Consider the following 19441-nt stretch of genomic DNA (forward strand, 5'->3'; position numbering starts at 1 on the left):
CTTCCCCAATGAGGGGGGCGGAGAAATCATTAGCAGACTCCCTGCATCAATAGAGCTGGCCAGTTTGGAACCAGAGAGAGGAGTTTGGCAGCAAGAGAAGTTGTTGCTGCTGTTGTATGCATATGTTAATTTAGAAATAAATGTTCTTTCTTTGTATCCTGAAAACTCGTGCTGGATTCTTCGTGGCCCTCACAAAACTGGCGATGAGGGTTAAAGTGAATAGCTGTCTACACTGCTGAAGCCACCTCCCTGGATTTTTGCTGGACACAGGTTGGAAGTTGTTTTCTATTACACCATGCCTCTGTATGGACGTTTGGATGTTTTTGATGCTACGCTGGAAAGCTGGAACCAGTACGCACAAAGGATGCGTTACTATTTCTGGGCAAACAACATCACCGAAAATGAGCGCCAGATGGTCATATTGCTCACCGCCTGCGGCCCGCATACGTTTGGGGTGATTAGGAGCCTTCCGTACCCAGCTGCGCCAGACACCAAAACATTTGATAAACTTGTGAACTTAGTGGGGCAACATTTTAACCCAACCCCATCCATGATAGTCCAACGTTACCGGTTTAATACCGCTGAAAGGACCCCAGGAGAATCCCTTGCCGACTTTCTATCCAGGCTACGCAGGATTGCAGAGTACTGTGACTATGGTGAGACCTTGCCAGTAATGTTACGCGACTGTTTGGTTAAGGGTATTAACAATGCGGCCACCCAGAGAAAGTTGTTAGCTGAGCCAACATTGACTTTTCAACAGGCCATTCAAATAGTATTGTCCCGAGAGAGCGCAGAACGAGGAGTGCAGGAGCTACAGGGAATGGAGGTGCATGCCTTGGGGCGCAACACCTTCCGTCCGAAAGCGTCCCCCTGCACCCCTGCGGTACCTTGGGCAAGGCGACGTCCGGATCGACGCCAGTGGCCATCAGACATTCCTCCCCGAAGGGAGCCTTCTCCAGAACCAATGGATGAGGAGCCATGTCCGTGTCAGACTTGTAGGCGCCGACCCCGTCGCGGACGCCGGTCCTGGGGCGCCAGAGGCGGCGTCGTTCCGACCGAAACTGTGGCCAGTCCAGGGGCCGTATCTTTCATTTGGATGAACCTGCGGCGACTACTCCCGAGGACGTGGAGACGGAGGATGACTGCCTGCAGCTGCATTGTGTGGCAGCTCCCCGTGTGGCCCCCATTAAAGTGACAGTACGGGTCAATGGTCACCCGCTTGAGATGGAGTTGGACACTGGCACAGCGGTCTCCGTGATCGTCCAGAGGACATTCGACCGTATCAAGCAGGGTATACAGACCCTTACATTAACTGACCCACAGGCCAGGTTGGCCACCTATACGGGGGAACCATTGGACATTGCAGGAACTACGATGACCCCTGTTGTTTATGGACGCCAGGAGGGGCGTTTCCCACTTATCGTGGTGCGCGGCCATGGGCCCAGCCTGTTGGGTCGGGACTGGTTGCGCCATTTGCAGTTGCAGTGGCAGCACATCCTCCAAACAGCTTCTGGAGGGTTGACTGAGGTGCTAGGACGATACCCAGATGTATTCCAGCCCGGTTTGGGGAAAATAAAAGGGGCTGTAGCCCGTATCCAAGTCGAACCAGGAGCCACGCTGCGCTCTTTCCGGGCGCGCTCGGTGCCTTACGCCTTGCTCAAGAAGGTAGAAGTGGAGCTCACTCGTTTGGAGACTTTGGGTATCATCAGGCCCATCCGTTCCGCTGACTGGGCAGCACCAATTGTACCTGTAATGAAGCCAGATGCCACAGTTCGCTTGTGTGGCGACTATAAACTTACAGTGAATACGGCTTCCCGACTCGACCGATACCCAATGCCTCGCATAGAGGATCTCTATGCGAAGCTTGCAGGCGGACTCTCGTTCACAAAATTAGATATGAGTCACGCCTACCTACAGTTGGAGCTGGACCCTGCTTCCCGGCCATATGTAACGATTAATACACACCGGGGCCTGTATGAATATACACGTTTGCCTTTTGGAGTATCCTCTGCCTGCGCTATTTTTCAGTGCATCATGGAGGGCATTTTGAGAGGTTTACCGCGTGTTGCTATTTACTTAGATGACGTTTTGATCACAGGGACATTGGAGCAGGAGCATTTAGAAAATTTGGAGGCTGTCTTTAGACGCTTTTCGGAGGCTGGAGTCCGTTTACGTCGCACAAAGTGCATTTTTCAGGCGAAGGAAGTAGTCTACCTGGGTTATCGGGTGGACCGCGAAGGTTTGCACCCCGTCGCAGAGATTCAACAGGCCCCCGCCCCGACTGACACTTTGCGTCTTCGTTTGTTTCTCGGCCTCGTAAACTATTACGGAAAGTTCCTCCCCAATCTGGCAACTACGCTGGCCCCGTTGCACCATCTGCTAAAGAAGAATCACACCTGGGTTTGGGGTCAGCCTCAAGAAACCGCTTTCCGGCGGGTAAAACAACAATTGTCGTCTTCTGGGTTACTAACCCACTATGATCCTGGAAAGCCTTTGCTCGTCACATGTGATGCATCCCCGTATGGTATTGGGGCTGTCCTGTCCTACAAGATGGAGAATGGTGCCAAGCGACCGGTAGCTTTCACCTCCCGCACATTGACTGCAACGGAAAAAAAGTACGCGCAGATCGAGAAGGAGGGCCTGGCAGTGGTCTTTGCGGTGAAACTTTTCCACCAGTACGTATATGGCCGCCACTTCACTATCGTGACTGATCATAATCCTTTTCAGAGAGGATAAGCCAATACCGCCCATTGCTTCCGCACGGATCAGGCGCTGGGCTTTGTTGCTCGCTGCATACGAGTATTCTCTGGAACACAAACCAGGAACCCAGATAGGGAATGCCGACACACTGAGCCGATTGCCTTTCTCGACTGGCCCCATGTCAACCCCCACGACCGGTGAGGTGGTTGCAACCCTAAATTTTATGGACACCTTGCCTGTCACGGCATCACAGATCCGTGAGTGGACCCAGATGGAGCCAGTCCTGTCAAAGGTTCGGCACATAGTCCTGTATGGAGGGCAGCATAGACAGCTCCTAGGCGAGTTGCGGGCATTTTCCTCCAAGCTGTCCGAATTCAGCGTGGAAGACGGCATCCTTTTGTGGGGGACGCGTGTGATTGTCCCGGAAAAAGGACAGGAGCTGATACTGAGAGACTTGCACAATGGGCGTGACCAAAATGAAAATGTTGGCCCGGAGTTATGTCTGGTGGCCAGGCCTCGACACCGACATTGAGAAGATGGCCCAAAACTGCTCCATTTGCCAGGAGCATCAGAAGCTTCCGCCGGCCGCGCCTCTACATCACTGGGAATGGCCAGGATGGCCTTGAGCGCGCTTGCATGCGGATTTTGCCGGCCCTTTTCAAGGATCCATGTTCCTGTTATTAATCGACGCCCAGTCTAAATGGCTAGAGGTGCATAAGATGGGAGGCACAACGTCCTGCGCAACAATCGAGAAGATGCGTCTGTCTTTCAGTACGCATGGCCTCCCCGAGGTGCTGGTCACGGACAATGGCACTCTATTCACAAGTGAGGAGTTTGCCAGGTTCATGAAGATGAACGGCATATGGCATATCTGCACTGCCCCATACCACCCGGCTTCAAATGGGTTGGCGGAGCGCGCAGTGCTGACATTCAAACGAGGCCTAAAGAAGCAGTCTTCAGGGTCGATGGACACGAGACTGGCTCGGTTTTTGTTTTCATATAGGACCACCCCCCCATGCGGTGACTGGGGTAGCTCCCGCAGAACTCCTAATGGGCCGGAGACTTCGCACCCGCCTTAGCATGGTTTTCCCGGACATTGGCGCAAAAGTACGCCGCACACAAGAACGGCAGGGACATGGTTTTTCTCGGCATCGGCCGATTCGGCAGTTTTTGCCCCCCGTATTGGTTGCCACAACCAGTGTGCCACACCCAAGACACACAGCACCCTGCAGCTGTGATCCCAACCACCCCCCACCCCCAATCACCCAGACCCATCTGTGGGCTATGCTCACACGCATGCCATCAAGGAGGATGGTCAGTGGCAGGCAGTGACCCCACCACCCCACAACCCGGTGCCACCCTGCTGACAAGGTGTCATACTGCCCACCTAAGGAGGGGACTAACTGTACGACCCCACTGGAGGGGGCAGGACAGAAGCCGCAGAGCGTATCACTGATATAGTTTGTGGCAGCACCGGTACTCCTTCCGACAGGGACGGGTTGTGGGGTTAGAGGTCCTTCGGTGCCAGACACTGATGGGGCTAGGGATTCGGTGTGGAAGGCAAGGCATCAGGGAGAAAGCCCGAGGGGTGGGTGTGTGACTGAGAGGAGGGGAAATGCGGAGGCTGGAGCTGCAGTGGCATCCAGGGCCACCGTGTAGCCTGTTGGACCTAGATGGGCACTGGAGTACTCACCATGCTAACATGTCTACCCCTTTGTCCGTGCAGAGAATGAAATTCGGAGTACAGCCAGAAATGGTTTCCTTCTGCCTGGTCCCAGCAGCCCTTGCAGATGCACTGAGGCTGCGGGTAGAGGCGCTGCTCGAGGAGAACCCTGTACAACTGCAGCCTGCTCCAGACAAGCAGGAGCCACTACGTGAGGCCAAAGAGTCAGCCATCCCACAGGCCAAGGAGGAGTTAGAAAAGAGGAGTTATATCAGGCCACGTGTATACTGACGGGGCCTGCCCTTCGAGGACCTGCTGGATCGAGCGTGTCACCAAAGACTTCGGCCAACCAGAGAGATTGTGCCACATCTCTGCCAGATGATGGCTCACCTAGAATCGCTGGGCTATGGAGGAGGAGACCCCCTCACCAAGACCGTCAAGGTGATGGTCGCCCTGAGCTTTTGGCCATGGGGTCCTTCCAGGTGCCGACTAGGGATCTGTCTGGGATTTCGCAGACATCCATACACAGGTGCATCTGCGCCTTCACAGATGTGCTGTGTTACCTCATAGAGGAATGTATACACTTCAATATGGATCAAGCCCACCAGCATGCCGGGTAGTGGTATTTGCCATCATTGCTGGCATTACTCAGATCCAGAGGGTGATAGATGGGACACATGTCCCCCTATGAGCACCGACGAATAAGGAGGTGCCCTTCATCAATAGGAAGGGCTTCCACTCCAAGAATGTGCAGGTGGTATGTGAGCACTGGTTTCACGTCTGCACCAGATATCCAGGCAGCATGCAAGACACATGCATCCTGGCGCTCGACACCTTCGAGGTGCCCCTCAGGTGACGGTTTAGCTCTTGGGTGACAAGTTATCCGCTGCGGGCATGGCTAATGTCACTTGTCCAGAGGCCCCATATGAACATGGAGAACCTCTATAACAACACCCGTGCAGCAACCGGGCCTTGGACATCATGGCCCATGGCTGTGACCCTCGCACCCAAGGCCTCCACTGCAGACCGTTCAGTGTTGGCCTGGGTATCACACATTGTTGGCACCTCCTCCTGCTCCTGCAGATGGTTGACCTCCTCCAACGGCACTTGCAGGTGCTGAAAGGTTGCTGACAGCCCCTCTTGGCTCTGCGTCGGCATCTCCAGTTTTGATTGGACCACTCTTTCCAGTAGCACGGGATCCATCTGGACTGCAGCTCGTCCCTGGGGTCAGACATCCCCCTGACTGTCTACCCCCTTGGTGCTGTACTTTTCGAAGGAGCTCAGTGGTGTTTGAAGGCCTGTCAGTACAGCAGGGACATAGAGCACAGGCATCAGAGAATGGAATCTCTGTGCAGAAGGAGGAGGAAGAGGGGCCTCTAGAGAAGGCAGTACCCATGTTAGGATTGCCGGAGAGCTCTTCACATAATTTACAGTGCAGAAGGAGGCCATTCAGCCCATCGCGTCTGTACTGGCTCTTGGAAAGAGCTCCCTACCCAAGCCCACACATCCACCCTGTCCCCATCACCCAGTAACCCCACCCATCACTAAGGGCAATTGTGGACACTAAGGACAATTTAGCATGGCCAATCCACCTAACCTGCACATCTTTGGACTGCTGCTACCTTCAACTCAGGAGCAGTGTCTAAAAGATGGCTATGGTACATAAATCCCTGAAAGTTGCCACCCAGGTTAATAGGGCTGTTAAGAAGGCATATGGTGTGCTAGCCTTTATCAGTAGGGGGATTGAGTTTCGGAGCCACAAGGTGTACATAACTCTGGTGCGGCCGCTCCTGGAGTACTGCGTGCAGTTCTGGTCACCACATTATAGGAAGGATGTGGAAACTTTGGAAAGGGTTCAGAGGAGATTTACTAGGATGTTGCCTGGTATGGAGGGAAGGTCTTACGAGGAAAGGCTCAGGGACTTGAGGTTGTTTTCGTTAGAGAGGAGAAGGCTGAGAGGTGACGTAATAGAGACATATAAGATAGTCAGAGAGTTAGATAGGGTTGACAGTGAGAGTCTTTTTCCTCGGATGGTGATGACCAACACGAGGGGACATAGCTTTAAATTGAGGGGTGGTAGATATAGGACAGATGTCAGAGGCAGTTTCTTTACTCAGAGAGTAGTAGGGGTGTGGAACGCCCTGCCTGCAACAGTGGTAGACTCGCCAACTTTAAGGGCATTTAAGTGGTCACTGGATGGACATATGGATGAAAATAGAATAGTGTAGGTCAGATAGGCTTCAGATGGTTTCACAGGTCGGCGCAACATCGAGGGCCGAAGGGCCCGTACTGCGCTGTAATGTTCTATGTTCTATGATCCAAATGTTGAAATAATTTGTTTTAAGCAAATTATTAATAATTTATGCTGGTACAAATGAAATAAATGCTCCATTTTATTTTAATAATAAAAAATAGCCTCGCCACGGCAGCACTCCCATCCCCACCCAAAAAACACTCCAGCAGCCCAGTGGTGACAGCCACCCTCCAATCCTGGAACCAACTGCGGCAGCAACTTGGCCTGACCAAAATGTCGAACAGGGCTCCCATCTGCAACAACCATAGGTTCAAACCAGCACTGACCGACGCCACCTTCAAAAGGTGGAGGCAGGACGGGGGGACACTGACAGTCAGGGACCTATACACGGACGACAGGATCGCAACACTGGACGAACTGACAGAGAAATTTCAGCTAGCTGGGGGGAACGAGCTACGGTACCTGCAGCTCAAAAACTTCCTACGAAAGGAGACAAGGACGTACCCACAACCGCCACGACAGACACTACTGGAAGACCTACTGGACGCAAGTATCCTAGAGAAAGGGAACTGTAGTGACATGTATGACCGACTGGTAGATAGGGACGACACCGTACTGGACGCAACAAGGAGGAAATGGGAGGACGACCTGGGGATGGAGATCGGGTGGGGACTCTGGAGCGAAGCACTGCATAGGGTCAACTCCACCTCCACGTGCGCAAGGCTCAGCCTGACGCAACTAAAAGTGGTACATAGAGCCCACTTAACAAGAACCCGTATGAGTAGGTTCTTCCCGGAGGTGGAAGACAGATGTGAACGGTGCCAAAGAGGCCCGGCCAACCACGCCCACATGTTCTGGTCTTGCCCCAGACTCGTGGAGTACTGGACAGCCTTCTTCGAGGTTATGTCCAAAGTGGTGAGAGTGAGGGTGGAGCCATGCCCGATAGTGGCGGTCTTCGGGGTTTCAGAACAGCCAGATCTATTCCTGGGGAGGAGGGCAGACGCCCTTGCCTTTGCCTCCCTGATCGCCCGCCGTAGAATCCTGTTTGGCTGGCGGTCAGCAGCACCGCCCAGAGCTGCGGACTGGCTGTCCGACCTCTCGGAATCTCTCCAAATGGAGAAAATCAAATTTGCCATCCGAGGGTCGGACGACGGCTTCCACAGAACGTGGGAGCCATTCATGCAACTGTTCCGGGACCTATTTGTGGCCAATGTACAAGAGGAAGAATAGTCGGGGGAAGGTAGCGGGAGGGGGGGGGGGCTACAGGTTCGTTACGGGGGTTCGATGGCTAGCTAAGGCCCAAAACCAAACTAAATAAACATGTTGAGGGGGGGGGGGGGGGGGGCGCAGCTACTACTACGAAGATGCTTACCTGTAAATATGTATGTTAATTTTTGCGTGTTTGTTTTTTTTCTTTTTTCTTTCTCCTAACAATTTGTAATTTGTTCAATATAAAATATGAAAACTGAATAAAAACATTTATAAAAAAAAAATAATAAAAAATAGAGGCCCTGAAATCCATAACCAGGAATATTTTGCCTTGACTGCCAAGAGCCACTTTCCTTAAACCTCTAACCATGTTCATCTAACCAAGGTCAGGGGTCCTTAATTTACCCTGGCCCATCACGCCACGTCCCCCGGAGAAACAAAGTGCAGCTGCCCAGTGTGGTCCTCATTGTAAAAGTAATGATTTAACATGCTTAAATAAGCACTTATTTACAAGTCTCCAGAGACCCAAGTCATGATCACCAGGGAGCCCATACATCTGTAACTGTCTCAGCCTGTCTGTTCTCAGTAAGTATAGTTGCACCAGCCATCCTAGGATATGAAAGCTCTATGTTTTGGCCATGTGTCAAAGCTGAACATTTTACTCGTAAAGGGATTGCATATTTAATTCATGTTGTTTTGTGGTATTTCATGCAACATTGTTGAAACATTACAACCTCCAGAGGCATATTTTATCTGTTTAGTACTTTTTATCTGAAGAGCACAACATTAGTGCATATTTATTTATGATAATCATACTTGGAGATGAATTGCTCATAGAAAATACTAAAAATGGACTTTTACTTTGTAGTTACATTCATTTTGTTGGATAAATAAGGAAACATGAGAATATTAGTATATTTTATTGAAAGCCTGTTAGATTTCTCAAATCCTTCATTGCCACTGGGTCAAAATCCTGAACTCCCTCCCTCACAGCACTTTGGGTGTTCCTACTCCACGTGGACTGCAGTAGTTCAAGAAGGCAGCTCACCACCACATTCTCAAGGGCAATTAGGGATGAGGAATAAATGCTGGCCTAGCCAGTGACACTTACACCACATGAACAAATAATTTTTTAAAAACTGATGGACGAGATTGTCCGGTCGCCGATGCCAAAATCGCGTTCGGCGAGCAGCTGGAGAATCCACGTTGGCGCCAAAATTGGGGACGGTGCCGCTTTTGCGATGCTGCGCCCACTCCAAAACAGCGGACTGAAGGAGTACACCGCACGCCGTCGGGACGGCCTCAGGATGTTATCCGAGTCCCTCCTACCAATGGGCCGAGTTCCCGACGGTGTGGGGCGCATGTGATATTTATTTTCAGGAACTCAGCATGGCGGCTGCGGATTACGTCCAGCGCCGCCACAGTCAGGGGGTGAGCTGACCCACGGGCTGGGGGCACTGGTGGGTGTGTTCCGGGTGTGGTGAGCCTAGCCAAAATTGGTCACTATTTGGCAGGCCAGGTCCGTGTGCGGCCGGCGCCATGTTGCACAGCGCGGCTGCTGCAGGCCACCGCCGTGCGCATGTGCGGCCACGGACCCGGTAATTCTCTGGCCGTATCCACAGCTAGAGCGGGGAGCTCTACGCTGCGTACCTTCTAACCCCCCACCAGACAGGAGGATCGTTGGCCATTTTGCGCCATTTTGTCAGTCGTAAAACGCCACCGTTCCACACTTAGCACTTAGTCTCAGAATTGGAGAATCCAGCATGATATTTCTACAGTATTTCATGCTAAGATAATTTGAAAACTAGTGTCACATTATGATTGCAAAAAAAAACGCAAGGATTCTTTTCTTTTGATTGCTAAAATGAATTTCAACTATTGTGGTTAAGATTACCCAGGCAGATAGTCTATGTGGTGAATGTAACTTAGTAATTCACACTGTATTTACCAATACCATTGTAAGCGCAGTAGCGTTATCCGACCACTAGGAGAAGTAGCTCTGGGAATGCTCAGGAGTTTGTACAGGGCTCCACCCTTGGCTCCGCCCACGACTCCTCCCCCTGGACTGCTGTATAAATACCCTTGTCCAGAGCCAGCCTGCAGTTCATCGAGAGTTCAACGGGTAACAGGCTGGCTCTGTAGTAAGTAGATTAAAACCACTGTTCATATCTTAAAGCACGTGTCTAGTGAATTGATGGTTCCATCAGTCTATTCATAATATTTTTACGTTTTTCTTTCTTTAAGAGACAAGACTTTGACATGGCATGAACGATGGCTCAGCTGTACTACAAAAGAAGTGACAATGCACCGTACAGAGATCGCATTTCTCTTCGAATTGTGAGAGCAGAATCTGAACTCTCTCCTGCAGAGAAGGCTTACCTGACTGCTGTTGAGAAAGGTGATTACGCAAGTGTCAAGCAAGCTCTGGAGGAAGCTGAGATTTATTTTAAAATCAACATTAATTGCATTGACCCTCTGGGGCGGACTGCACTTCTCATAGGCATTGAGAATGAGAACTTGGAAATCATTGATCTTCTCCTGAGTTTTAATGTGTATGTAGGAGATGCTCTTCTCCACGCCATCAGGAAGGAAGTTGTTGGAGCTGTTGAACTACTATTGAATCATAAGAAGCCGAGTAGAGAAAAGCAAGTAAGTTGACTAAAAAATGAAGAGCATGTATGGCATTGCTCAATTGAATTTTAATGGTCTGACATTTATCCAGCACATATTATTTTTAATCTAGACACTTCTCCATATAAAGTACAGTTAAGGTGTCAAGAATTTTGAATCTACACTAGAAAATACTTTGTTCTAATTTATGTTGCTGCTATAATATACGATGCATTGGGTCGAACAGATAATAGAGCATATTTGAGATCTGACCCAACACATAGTCAAATGGAACAATTAATCGGCCAAAGGAAAAATAAACTTCTGAAAACTACACTCACGATATATTTTGAAGGAGATTAAAATTTCAATGAAGGATTAATTAATTTGCAATTAGTTATTTTAATAGGTTATTACTTTGGACCAACGCTAAAATTAAAATTCTTCTTAGTCTGTATGCCTAGTTGCAGTGGAAAGGGGAGGCAAGCAATTTGGTAGAATTAATTGACGGTAATAGAGGTAAATATATATAGTTGGCCATCAAAGTTTTTTTTTTCACTTATCTCTGTGAAATGCAACTACCAATATCTTCAAACTGATTATTTTGCTCATTTAACTTCTTAGAAAGATAGGAATTGCTTGATTGAAAAAAAGTTCCATCGAGTTTGCCATCTACCAACCTAACAGTCACATGGTATGACTATAATAGAGTTATTGAATAATCTTGGAAATCAATCCTTAGCAATACGTCTACGACACAGCCAGTGATGAGGTGAGGGAAAACCTCCAGTTCTGGATAGTTTTGGAAATCTGTAAGCCAAAGACTTACTGCCCCACCTCCCCCCCCCCCCCCCCCCCCCCCCCCCCCCCCCCCTCCCCTCTGCCACACAAGCATGCTACACTTAACAATATCATATACACTATTCTTGTACTGTGCTCCAAAATAGCGTAACTTAAAATTAAATCTATCTAATGCGCATGTGACTGAATCGATACAACTTGGCCCCATTGTCTCCCGATGGAGTTTCCTCCATAGATTTACTGCTCGCTCACTGAAATAATGGCCTGGGTTTGGCTGGAACAGGAATCTTGTGGTGAGTGCCATGAGTTAGATATTTTCCCTCACCTTTTAGTTCTAATTTATTTTGTGCTGCAAACTGTAGGAAGTGCAAGCTGATAATGGTACAGCAACATCAATGAGTTATCTGGAACTTTGGCAAATTATGACAATTCTTTTGATCAATTAAATATAAGGATTCAGAATAAAACACAATCAAAAATGGAGGTGGGAATAAGATGGATTTGTGTCATGTTACATATGGGTGGAAAAGTCAAGAAAGAAAGATTGAATTATGAGAGGGTATAGAGGCAGAAAGAAACATTTGAGAAGAAACTTTTAGGAATAGTGTGCTACGTGCAGGAGTGAGACTCCACAGTTTCAGTCATTCTCTTTCTCAGCCTCCAAGGTTGAGTGGATAATTCAGAAGTATAAACGTTGTCTTATAAGGATTCTTAAATCCTGAAATAGCAGCGCTAACTTTCTGCAGTGTGTTTACTTCACATTTGCAGTGCAAACGCAGCAATGTCCTGAAACTCTCAGGGGAGGTTAATGGTGAGCATCTGTTACGCTAGCCAAATTTGGCCCAATGTTTCTAAAGATTAAGTTTGAATTTCAGAATCACAGAATAATACACTGCCGAAGAGGCCCAATGGCCCATCGAGTCTGCCTAATTCCATTTGCCAACACTTGGCCCATAGCCTTGAATGTTATGACATGCTAAGTGCTCATCCAGGTCCTTTTTAAAAGATGTGAGGTAACCTACCACTATCACCCTCCAAGCCAGTGCATTCACCACCTTCTGGGTAAAAAAGTTATTCCTCAAATCCCCCCTAAACTTCCTGCCCCTCACCTTGAACTTGTGTCCCCTCATAACTGACCCTTCAACTAAACGGAACAGCACCTTCCGATCCACCCTATCCATGTTTCTCATAACCTTGTACACCTCGATCAGGCCGCCTCTCAGTCTTCTCTGCTCCAGAGGAAATAACCCAAGCCTATCCAACCTCTCTTCATAACTTAAATGTTTCACCCCATGCTACTTCCTGGTGAATTGCCTCTGCACGACCTCCAGTACAATTACATCCTTCCTATAATGTGGCAACCAGAATCCACTGTGGCCTCACCAAAGTTCTATACAGTTCCAACATGACTTCCCTGATTTTGTAATCTATGCCTCGATTGATAAAGGCAAGTGTCCCATATGCCTTTTTCACCACCCTATGAACCTGTCCTTTGCCTTCAGAGACTTCCATGTCACATTACTCCTTCAAAAGTGCATCACTTCACACTTTTCAGCATTAAATTCCATCTGCCACTTTTCTCCCCATTTGATTATCCTATCTATATCTTCCTGTAACCCAAGATACTCAGTCTCACTGTTAATCATCCGACCAAACTTTGTGTCATCCGCAAACTTACTTATCTTACCCCCCAAATATTCATCAATATCAGTTATATAAATGACAAACAATAGGGGATCCAACACAGGTCCCTGTTTTACGCCAGGGACACTGGCTTCCGGTCACTAAAGCAGCCGTCTGTCAGCACACTCTGTCTCCTACAATGTAGCCAATTTTGAATCCACCTTATGAAGTTCCCCTGTAAACCATGTGCATAAACCTTCTTTATAAGTTTCCCATGTGGGACCTTGTCAAAGGCTTTGCTAAAACCCTTATAAACGACATCAACTGCACTACACACCTGGACACATGCTCAAAAAACTCAATCAAATTTGATAGGCATGATCTCCCTCTGACAAAGCCATACTGACTATTCCTGATCAAACCTTGCCTCTCCAAGTGGAGGTAGATTCTCCTTCAGAGGTTTCTCCAATAGCTTCCCTACCACTGACATGACTGGTCTTTAATTCCCTGGCTTATCTCTACAACCTTTCTGAAATAGGGGCCCCTATTAGCTGTTCTCCAGTCCTCTGGCCCCTTCCCCCGAGGTCAGAGAGGAATTAAAAATTTGTGTCAGAGTCCCTGCAATCTCCTCTCTCGCCTCCCACCGCATCCTGGGACACCATTCATCTGGAACTGGAGATTTGTCCACTTCTAAGCCTGCCAACAACTCCAATACCTTATCACTCCCTGTGACAATTTGCTCAACAACTTCACAGTCTCTCTCGGTGAGTTCCATTTTGGCCTGTTCATTCTCTTGGGTGAAGACAGATGTGAAGTATTTGTTCAATAGCCTACCAATGTCTTCTGGCTCCACCCACAGATTTCCCCTGACTCTTTCCCTGGTTATCCTCTTCCCATTGATATACTTTTAGAATATCTTGGGATTGTCCCTACTTTTACCAGCCAGAGCTTTCTAATACCTCCTCTTTGCTCTCCTAATTGCTTTCTTAAGCGCCATACTTTGCTTTCCTAATCTCCATCCTGCAGTTTCTGTACTCCACTAATGCCTTCGTTGATTTGCTCCCCATTTACTTGCTAAATAACTCTCTTTCCTTTCTCATTGTATCCTGAATATCTCTGGTCATCCATGGTTCTCTGGGCATGTTACTCCTTCCTATTACCCTAGAGGGAACATGTTGGGCCTGTACCCTCCCCATTCCTTTTTTGAACGCCCCCACTGCTCTTCTGTAGATTTCCCCACAAGTAACTATCTTGGCCAGATCCTGCCTTATTTTACAAAAACCTGCTCTTCCCCCAAATCCAAAATCTTTTGGTTTACCATCCTTCAAGCTATGATCTCTGGTTCTAATATTCTGGGCACGCTGAAATAGTTATCATGATGAATATTACCTTGTTCCTTTAGGATCTTACGCAATCAGATAACCTCGCAATCAGATCACCTCGCAATCAGATCATCTGATGGTCATTTGTTTTCCAATGAGAATTTTCCTGATACTGTATACATGACCATTCATCATAATCAATCCCTTCACCCCCTCAATCATGCCAGCGGCTCTTCTCTTTTCCTTTAAATAGCTGCAATTTTCTTTTCGCACTGCAGCCACCTGCACTATACACTGTATTCTGAGTACTGTCATATAAATTAATTATAAAATGAAAGGAATAACTCAATATTCAGCATCATACTGCCCTTTTAGTGCACCTAACATCAAATTTGCTTTTTTCTCTATCATCAAATTTTATTGCCATAACTTAAATTTATTGTCAAGTAGACACCAGATCAGGCAACATTTGTAAAGAGAGAAACGGAGTTAACAGGGGGATTATAACCTAAACAGGTGGATCTAGATCGGGTGGGAAGAAAAAATAAAGGAATCTCAAACCTGAACCCAACCAGTCTTGAAACTGCTCACATCCAGTTTTAATGGGAACAGGTGACAGATGACCAACTTTTTCCCAGTAAGTCACTCTTTCTCACATTTTGATGAGATTGTGTGCTTCCTATTTGATCTACTCCAGCTTTAACGTTGACTGACCAGGCTTTCTGAATGTTGGAAACCCCAGCCGCTCAAAGAAGGTACGAACTGCTGCATTAAACAATTAAACTTTTCCAGCACTACTTGTGGGCCAGGGAGGAGTAGAAGACCTTCTCCTGGGGCCCCCTCAAACAAAATTGTTAACTTCTCCAGTAATTGAATCCACTTACCCAGTCTGAAGTTCTTCATTGTTTGCAATGCACTATAGTGACTTCCTTCGGCCTTCATCTCTCCTCCACTGATTCCTGTGGCTCCCTCATTGCTGTGTGCCCCCCCCCCCCCCCCCGATCTCTCTGGGCTCCCCTTGATGGCACCCGACCCTCCCAATACCTGATATCCTCTGGCATCCTCATTAATCTCTCCAGACCCACGTAGATGCCCTTTAATGTGCGCCAAGCTCTTTCCCTTCATTCCGTTCTCTGGCTGTGGATGCTTGTTACAAACCCGGCAACCCGGCCTCCCTGCAGCTGGATTTCCAAAAATGATAATTGGGTGCTGCCATTAAATTCAGCAGCGTCCTCAAGGAACCTGTTTTTCCTTCATTCCAGGTTGCTCTCCCCTCTTGCCCCACCCCTCACCTCCCAATTCAGATCAGGACCAACATTTCAGGTTTTTGACCTTGCTCTGATGAAATTCATTGTCCTGAATCGTTAACTTTGTTTCTCAGTCCGCAAATGCTGCCTGGCCTGCTCAGTATTTCTGGCCTATTCTGGTTGCGTTTCTCATACAACTTTGGTCTTTTTTCTGGAACAGAGAAGCTCAAACTAAAATCTGACCAAGATGTACAAAGTGTTAAAGATTTATGATAGGTAAATAGGTAATAAACTGTTTGGTGAGCTGGTATCCAGAAGGCTTAATATTTCCACAGAAAGAAGGGAGAGGTAAAGAGACTTTTGAACATAGAATGGAGTTACGATATGGAAATAACATTGGAAACAGAATCCATTGTAGATTTTATAACAAAAGTGAATGAGGGGAATTTTTAATAGGATATTGTGGGCAAAGGGAAGAGGCATGACAATAAATTAATATTAATTTAGCGTAACAGCACAGGCACAATAGACCAGATGGCCACCTATTGTAGTTTAAGCTGCAATGTTGGCGATTGGTCACATTTCAAGGCATAAAAAGATTGAAATCTTTATGGGATTTTAAAACTGGCGAGCATTATGGCTCGTTTAAATTTGAGTACAGCCTCATTCAGAGGATAGCAAAATGATCCCACTGGGACTAATACCTCAAGTGGCTGTTAACTATGTGAACAGAATGTCTTTGTGTGATGAAATTAATTTAATTTCACAGAATCTGTAGGAGTGACATAAAGGTGAAATCGAGAGGAAATATTAATGCAGTAAAATGAGAGAAGATTGACCAGATAGCCACACATTAAAGTTAATCATTCAAGGGGCTGGTTTAGCTCACTCGGCTAAATCGCTGGCTTTTAAAGCAGACCAAGCAGGCCAGCAGCATGGTTCGATTCCCGTACCAGCCTCCCCGGACAGGCGCCGGAATGTGGCGACTAGGGGCTTTTCACAGGAACTTCATTGAAGCCTACCTGTGACAATAAGTGATTTTCATTTCAAGAGGCACTTTCGCACACAATGGCAGTGGAACCTTTCTTCCCCCAAAATACTATGGAAGCTGAGTCATTACTGAAATTTACAAGGCGACAATTGACAGAATTTTATTAGATAAGGGTATCAAGAGATATAGGTCGAGTGCATGTAAATGGAGTTAAGATACACATCAAACATGACCTAATTGAACATTGGCACCAGCTTTTAATCTGGAAATTGGACTGGTTATGTTGCAGTTCAGGTTTCTTCTCAAACCCTTCTGCAAAATCATAATTGCAAAATCTTCCATGAGGCAGAGCAGTAGAGTGTAATTATTTCTTATTATTTTCTTTCCATTACGTTGATGTATTTAAGAGCGGCAATTTGGCATTGTTTTATTAATGTCTCTGAAAATGAGTTTATCACCATAAATATTCATTTTTAATAAGGATCTCCACCTGTGAGTAACTTGATTTTGTATCATTAAAGTTACTGAAATGTTTATAATTTCACTGGTATTCGCTAGTCAGTTTCTGATTAAATGAACAAGTCTTTGATTTAAAAAAGCATTTGAAACAAGAGTACCAGTGGCGATGCTCCAAAAAATGAGTACAGTTTGAAAAGTATGCCCAAACCAGTGCAATTACCGGCATGTCAAAATGCTGGCCAGTTGCCTGTTTTGTGGGGCAATTGAACCTTGAGCCAGCATAAAGGTAGTAGTAAAGACATAATAAGGGGCTTTGAGATTAACCTATTTAATATTAAAAATCCCTGATCTGGTGCATTGGTTCGGTCAATTTTTGCCTAGATTTCACTGATATAATTGGATTTATTTATTGTTGCGTGTACCAAGATACAGTGAAAAGTATTTTTCTGCGAGCAGCTCAACAGATCATTAAGTACATGAAAAGAAAAGGAAATAAAAGAAAATAGAAAATACATAATAAGGTACACAATGTAACTTACATAAGCACCGGCATCGGATGAAGCACACAGAGGTGTAGTGTTAATGAGATCAGTCCGTAAGAGGGTCGTTTAAGAGTCTGGTAATAGCGGGAAAGAAGCTGTTTTTGAGTCTGTTCGTGCATGTTCTCAGACTTCTGTATCTCCTGCCCGATGGAAGAAGTTGGAAGAGTGAGTAAGACTGGTGGGAGGCGTCTTTGATTTTTCTGCCTGCTTTCCCAGGCAGCGGGAGGTGTAGATGGAGTCAATGGATGGGAGACAGGTTTGTGTAATGGACTGGGCTGTGTTCACGACTGAGAAGTTTCTTGCGGTCCTGGGTCGAGCAGTTGCCATACCAGGTGTGATAACAAGTGGTAACTCAACTCCAGTATGTCTGCTGATGATGCATTTCCTGTTTTGTTCCATAGGTTCCACCGATACTACTGGATAAACAGTTTTCAGAATTTACGCCGGATATTACACCAATAATTCTTGCTGCTCACACCAACAATTATGAAATAATAAAGCTCCTTGTGCAGAGAGGCGTTTCGATACCACAGCCTCATGAAGTTCGTTGTAACTGCGTTGAGTGCGTTTCCAGCTCCGACGTTGACAGTCTGCGCCACTCTCGATCAAGGTTGAACATATACAAAGCCTTAGCAAGCCCATCTTTAATTGCTTTGTCCAGTGAAGACCCCTTTCTTACTGCATTTCATTTGGGCTGGGAGCTTCAGGAACTAAGTAAAGTGGAAAATGAATTTAAATCAGAATATGAGGAATTATCACATCAGTGCGAATCATTTGCAAAAGATTTATTGGACCAGACAAGGAGCTCCCGGGAATTAGAAATTATACTTAATTACAGGGATGATAATAGCATTCTGGAAGTGCAGATGGCTAATGATCTTTCCAGGTTAAAGTTGGCAATTAAGTATCATCAGAAAGAGGTAAGACGTCTGGAAATCATATGTTATTAATCTTTGACTTTTGGTGCCTTGATCAGAGGGCTGAGTGTGCTGGAAATAAGTGAGTAGTTGGGTCAGCACCTTTCAAGATTTATTAAAGTTGGGATTCATATGAAATTATATTGCAGATATTTATTTTCCACCTTCGTGAATAATGCTTATTAAATTGGTTGCGTTCAGAGAACGAGCAAATCAAACATCAAGGTATGGTATTAAATTAAAATGTTATTTTTTAACAAAGTAATTAATATAAAATTGAGTATTGCTTAAAAAAGAGACATGCTGAAGCTTTTCGTCTTGCACTCATCGGAACACTTTGCAAGAATACCAGTTAAGGGGAAAAGAGGTACTCTCCCCTGATCCACACACTCACCCTCTGGTTGTGGGGATTCCCCAGTGTTAAAGAACAGCTCTTCAGGCAAGGCGTCCAGGCCTCAAGGTTTGATTGGAATGCTATGCAATAAAACTTGCCTGAGACAAGGCAGGTGTACCCACGAGAAGCCACTTGAGAATATTTTGTTGATTAAACGGTCAACAGTAACAAAGATTTGAAAATCACGTATCATACCAACCATTAAACAACAAGGAAACATCACCGTTTTCATATTGGTACCAGTTAAAAGTGAAGTGTGTAGCTTAGTGTCTGATTGGTTGAAGCTGCCCCCACCCTAATTGCTGAGAGGCAGTTATCTGTCAGTCACCTGAGGCCTGTTTAGGGGCACAAAGGGCACATTGTATTCTTCTCTTTGAAGTTTAGGTATTTTTTGAGTCATCGGTTAGCTGAGGTCTGCATAAAAGACAGACAGAAAGCGCACTCAGTAAGCTTGCGCTTTTCAAGGAGACAAATCTCCTTGCACATCTGGAGTGGGAATTGCAACTTGGTAATTTGGTGCAGTGAGGTAATTCGGTGCAGAGTGAGAGAAGGTGCTTTTTCGGAGGTGCTTTTTAACCCTGGTAAGTGACTGGTAAGTAGTTTTTCTTTTCATTGTCTAATTTATTTATTTTTATTTTGAAATTGTAGTTGTATAAGTTTACCTAAGCTTTAAGACATGGCAGGAGATGCCAGACCCGTGTCATGCTCC

At 46.5% G+C, this 19441-nt stretch overlaps 1 protein-coding gene across 1 annotated transcript in view; it reads left to right on the plus strand.

Annotated features, from left to right (window-relative positions):
• Window positions 1–19441, plus strand: part of trpc4b (transient receptor potential cation channel, subfamily C, member 4b) — a 140781-nt gene that overhangs the window by 61371 nt on the left and 59969 nt on the right. Inside the window, exons 2-3 of the mRNA XM_038818409.1 lie at window positions 10071–10475; window positions 17823–18341. Of these exons, the coding sequence (XP_038674337.1) occupies window positions 10098–10475; window positions 17823–18341 (897 nt within the window). The 5' untranslated portion in view covers window positions 10071–10097. The remainder of the gene's footprint in view (window positions 1–10070; window positions 10476–17822; window positions 18342–19441) is intronic.

Source organism: Scyliorhinus canicula, chromosome 14, assembly GCF_902713615.1.
Source record: "Scyliorhinus canicula chromosome 14, sScyCan1.1, whole genome shotgun sequence".
NCBI classification, from domain to species: domain Eukaryota; kingdom Metazoa; phylum Chordata; class Chondrichthyes; order Carcharhiniformes; family Scyliorhinidae; genus Scyliorhinus; species Scyliorhinus canicula.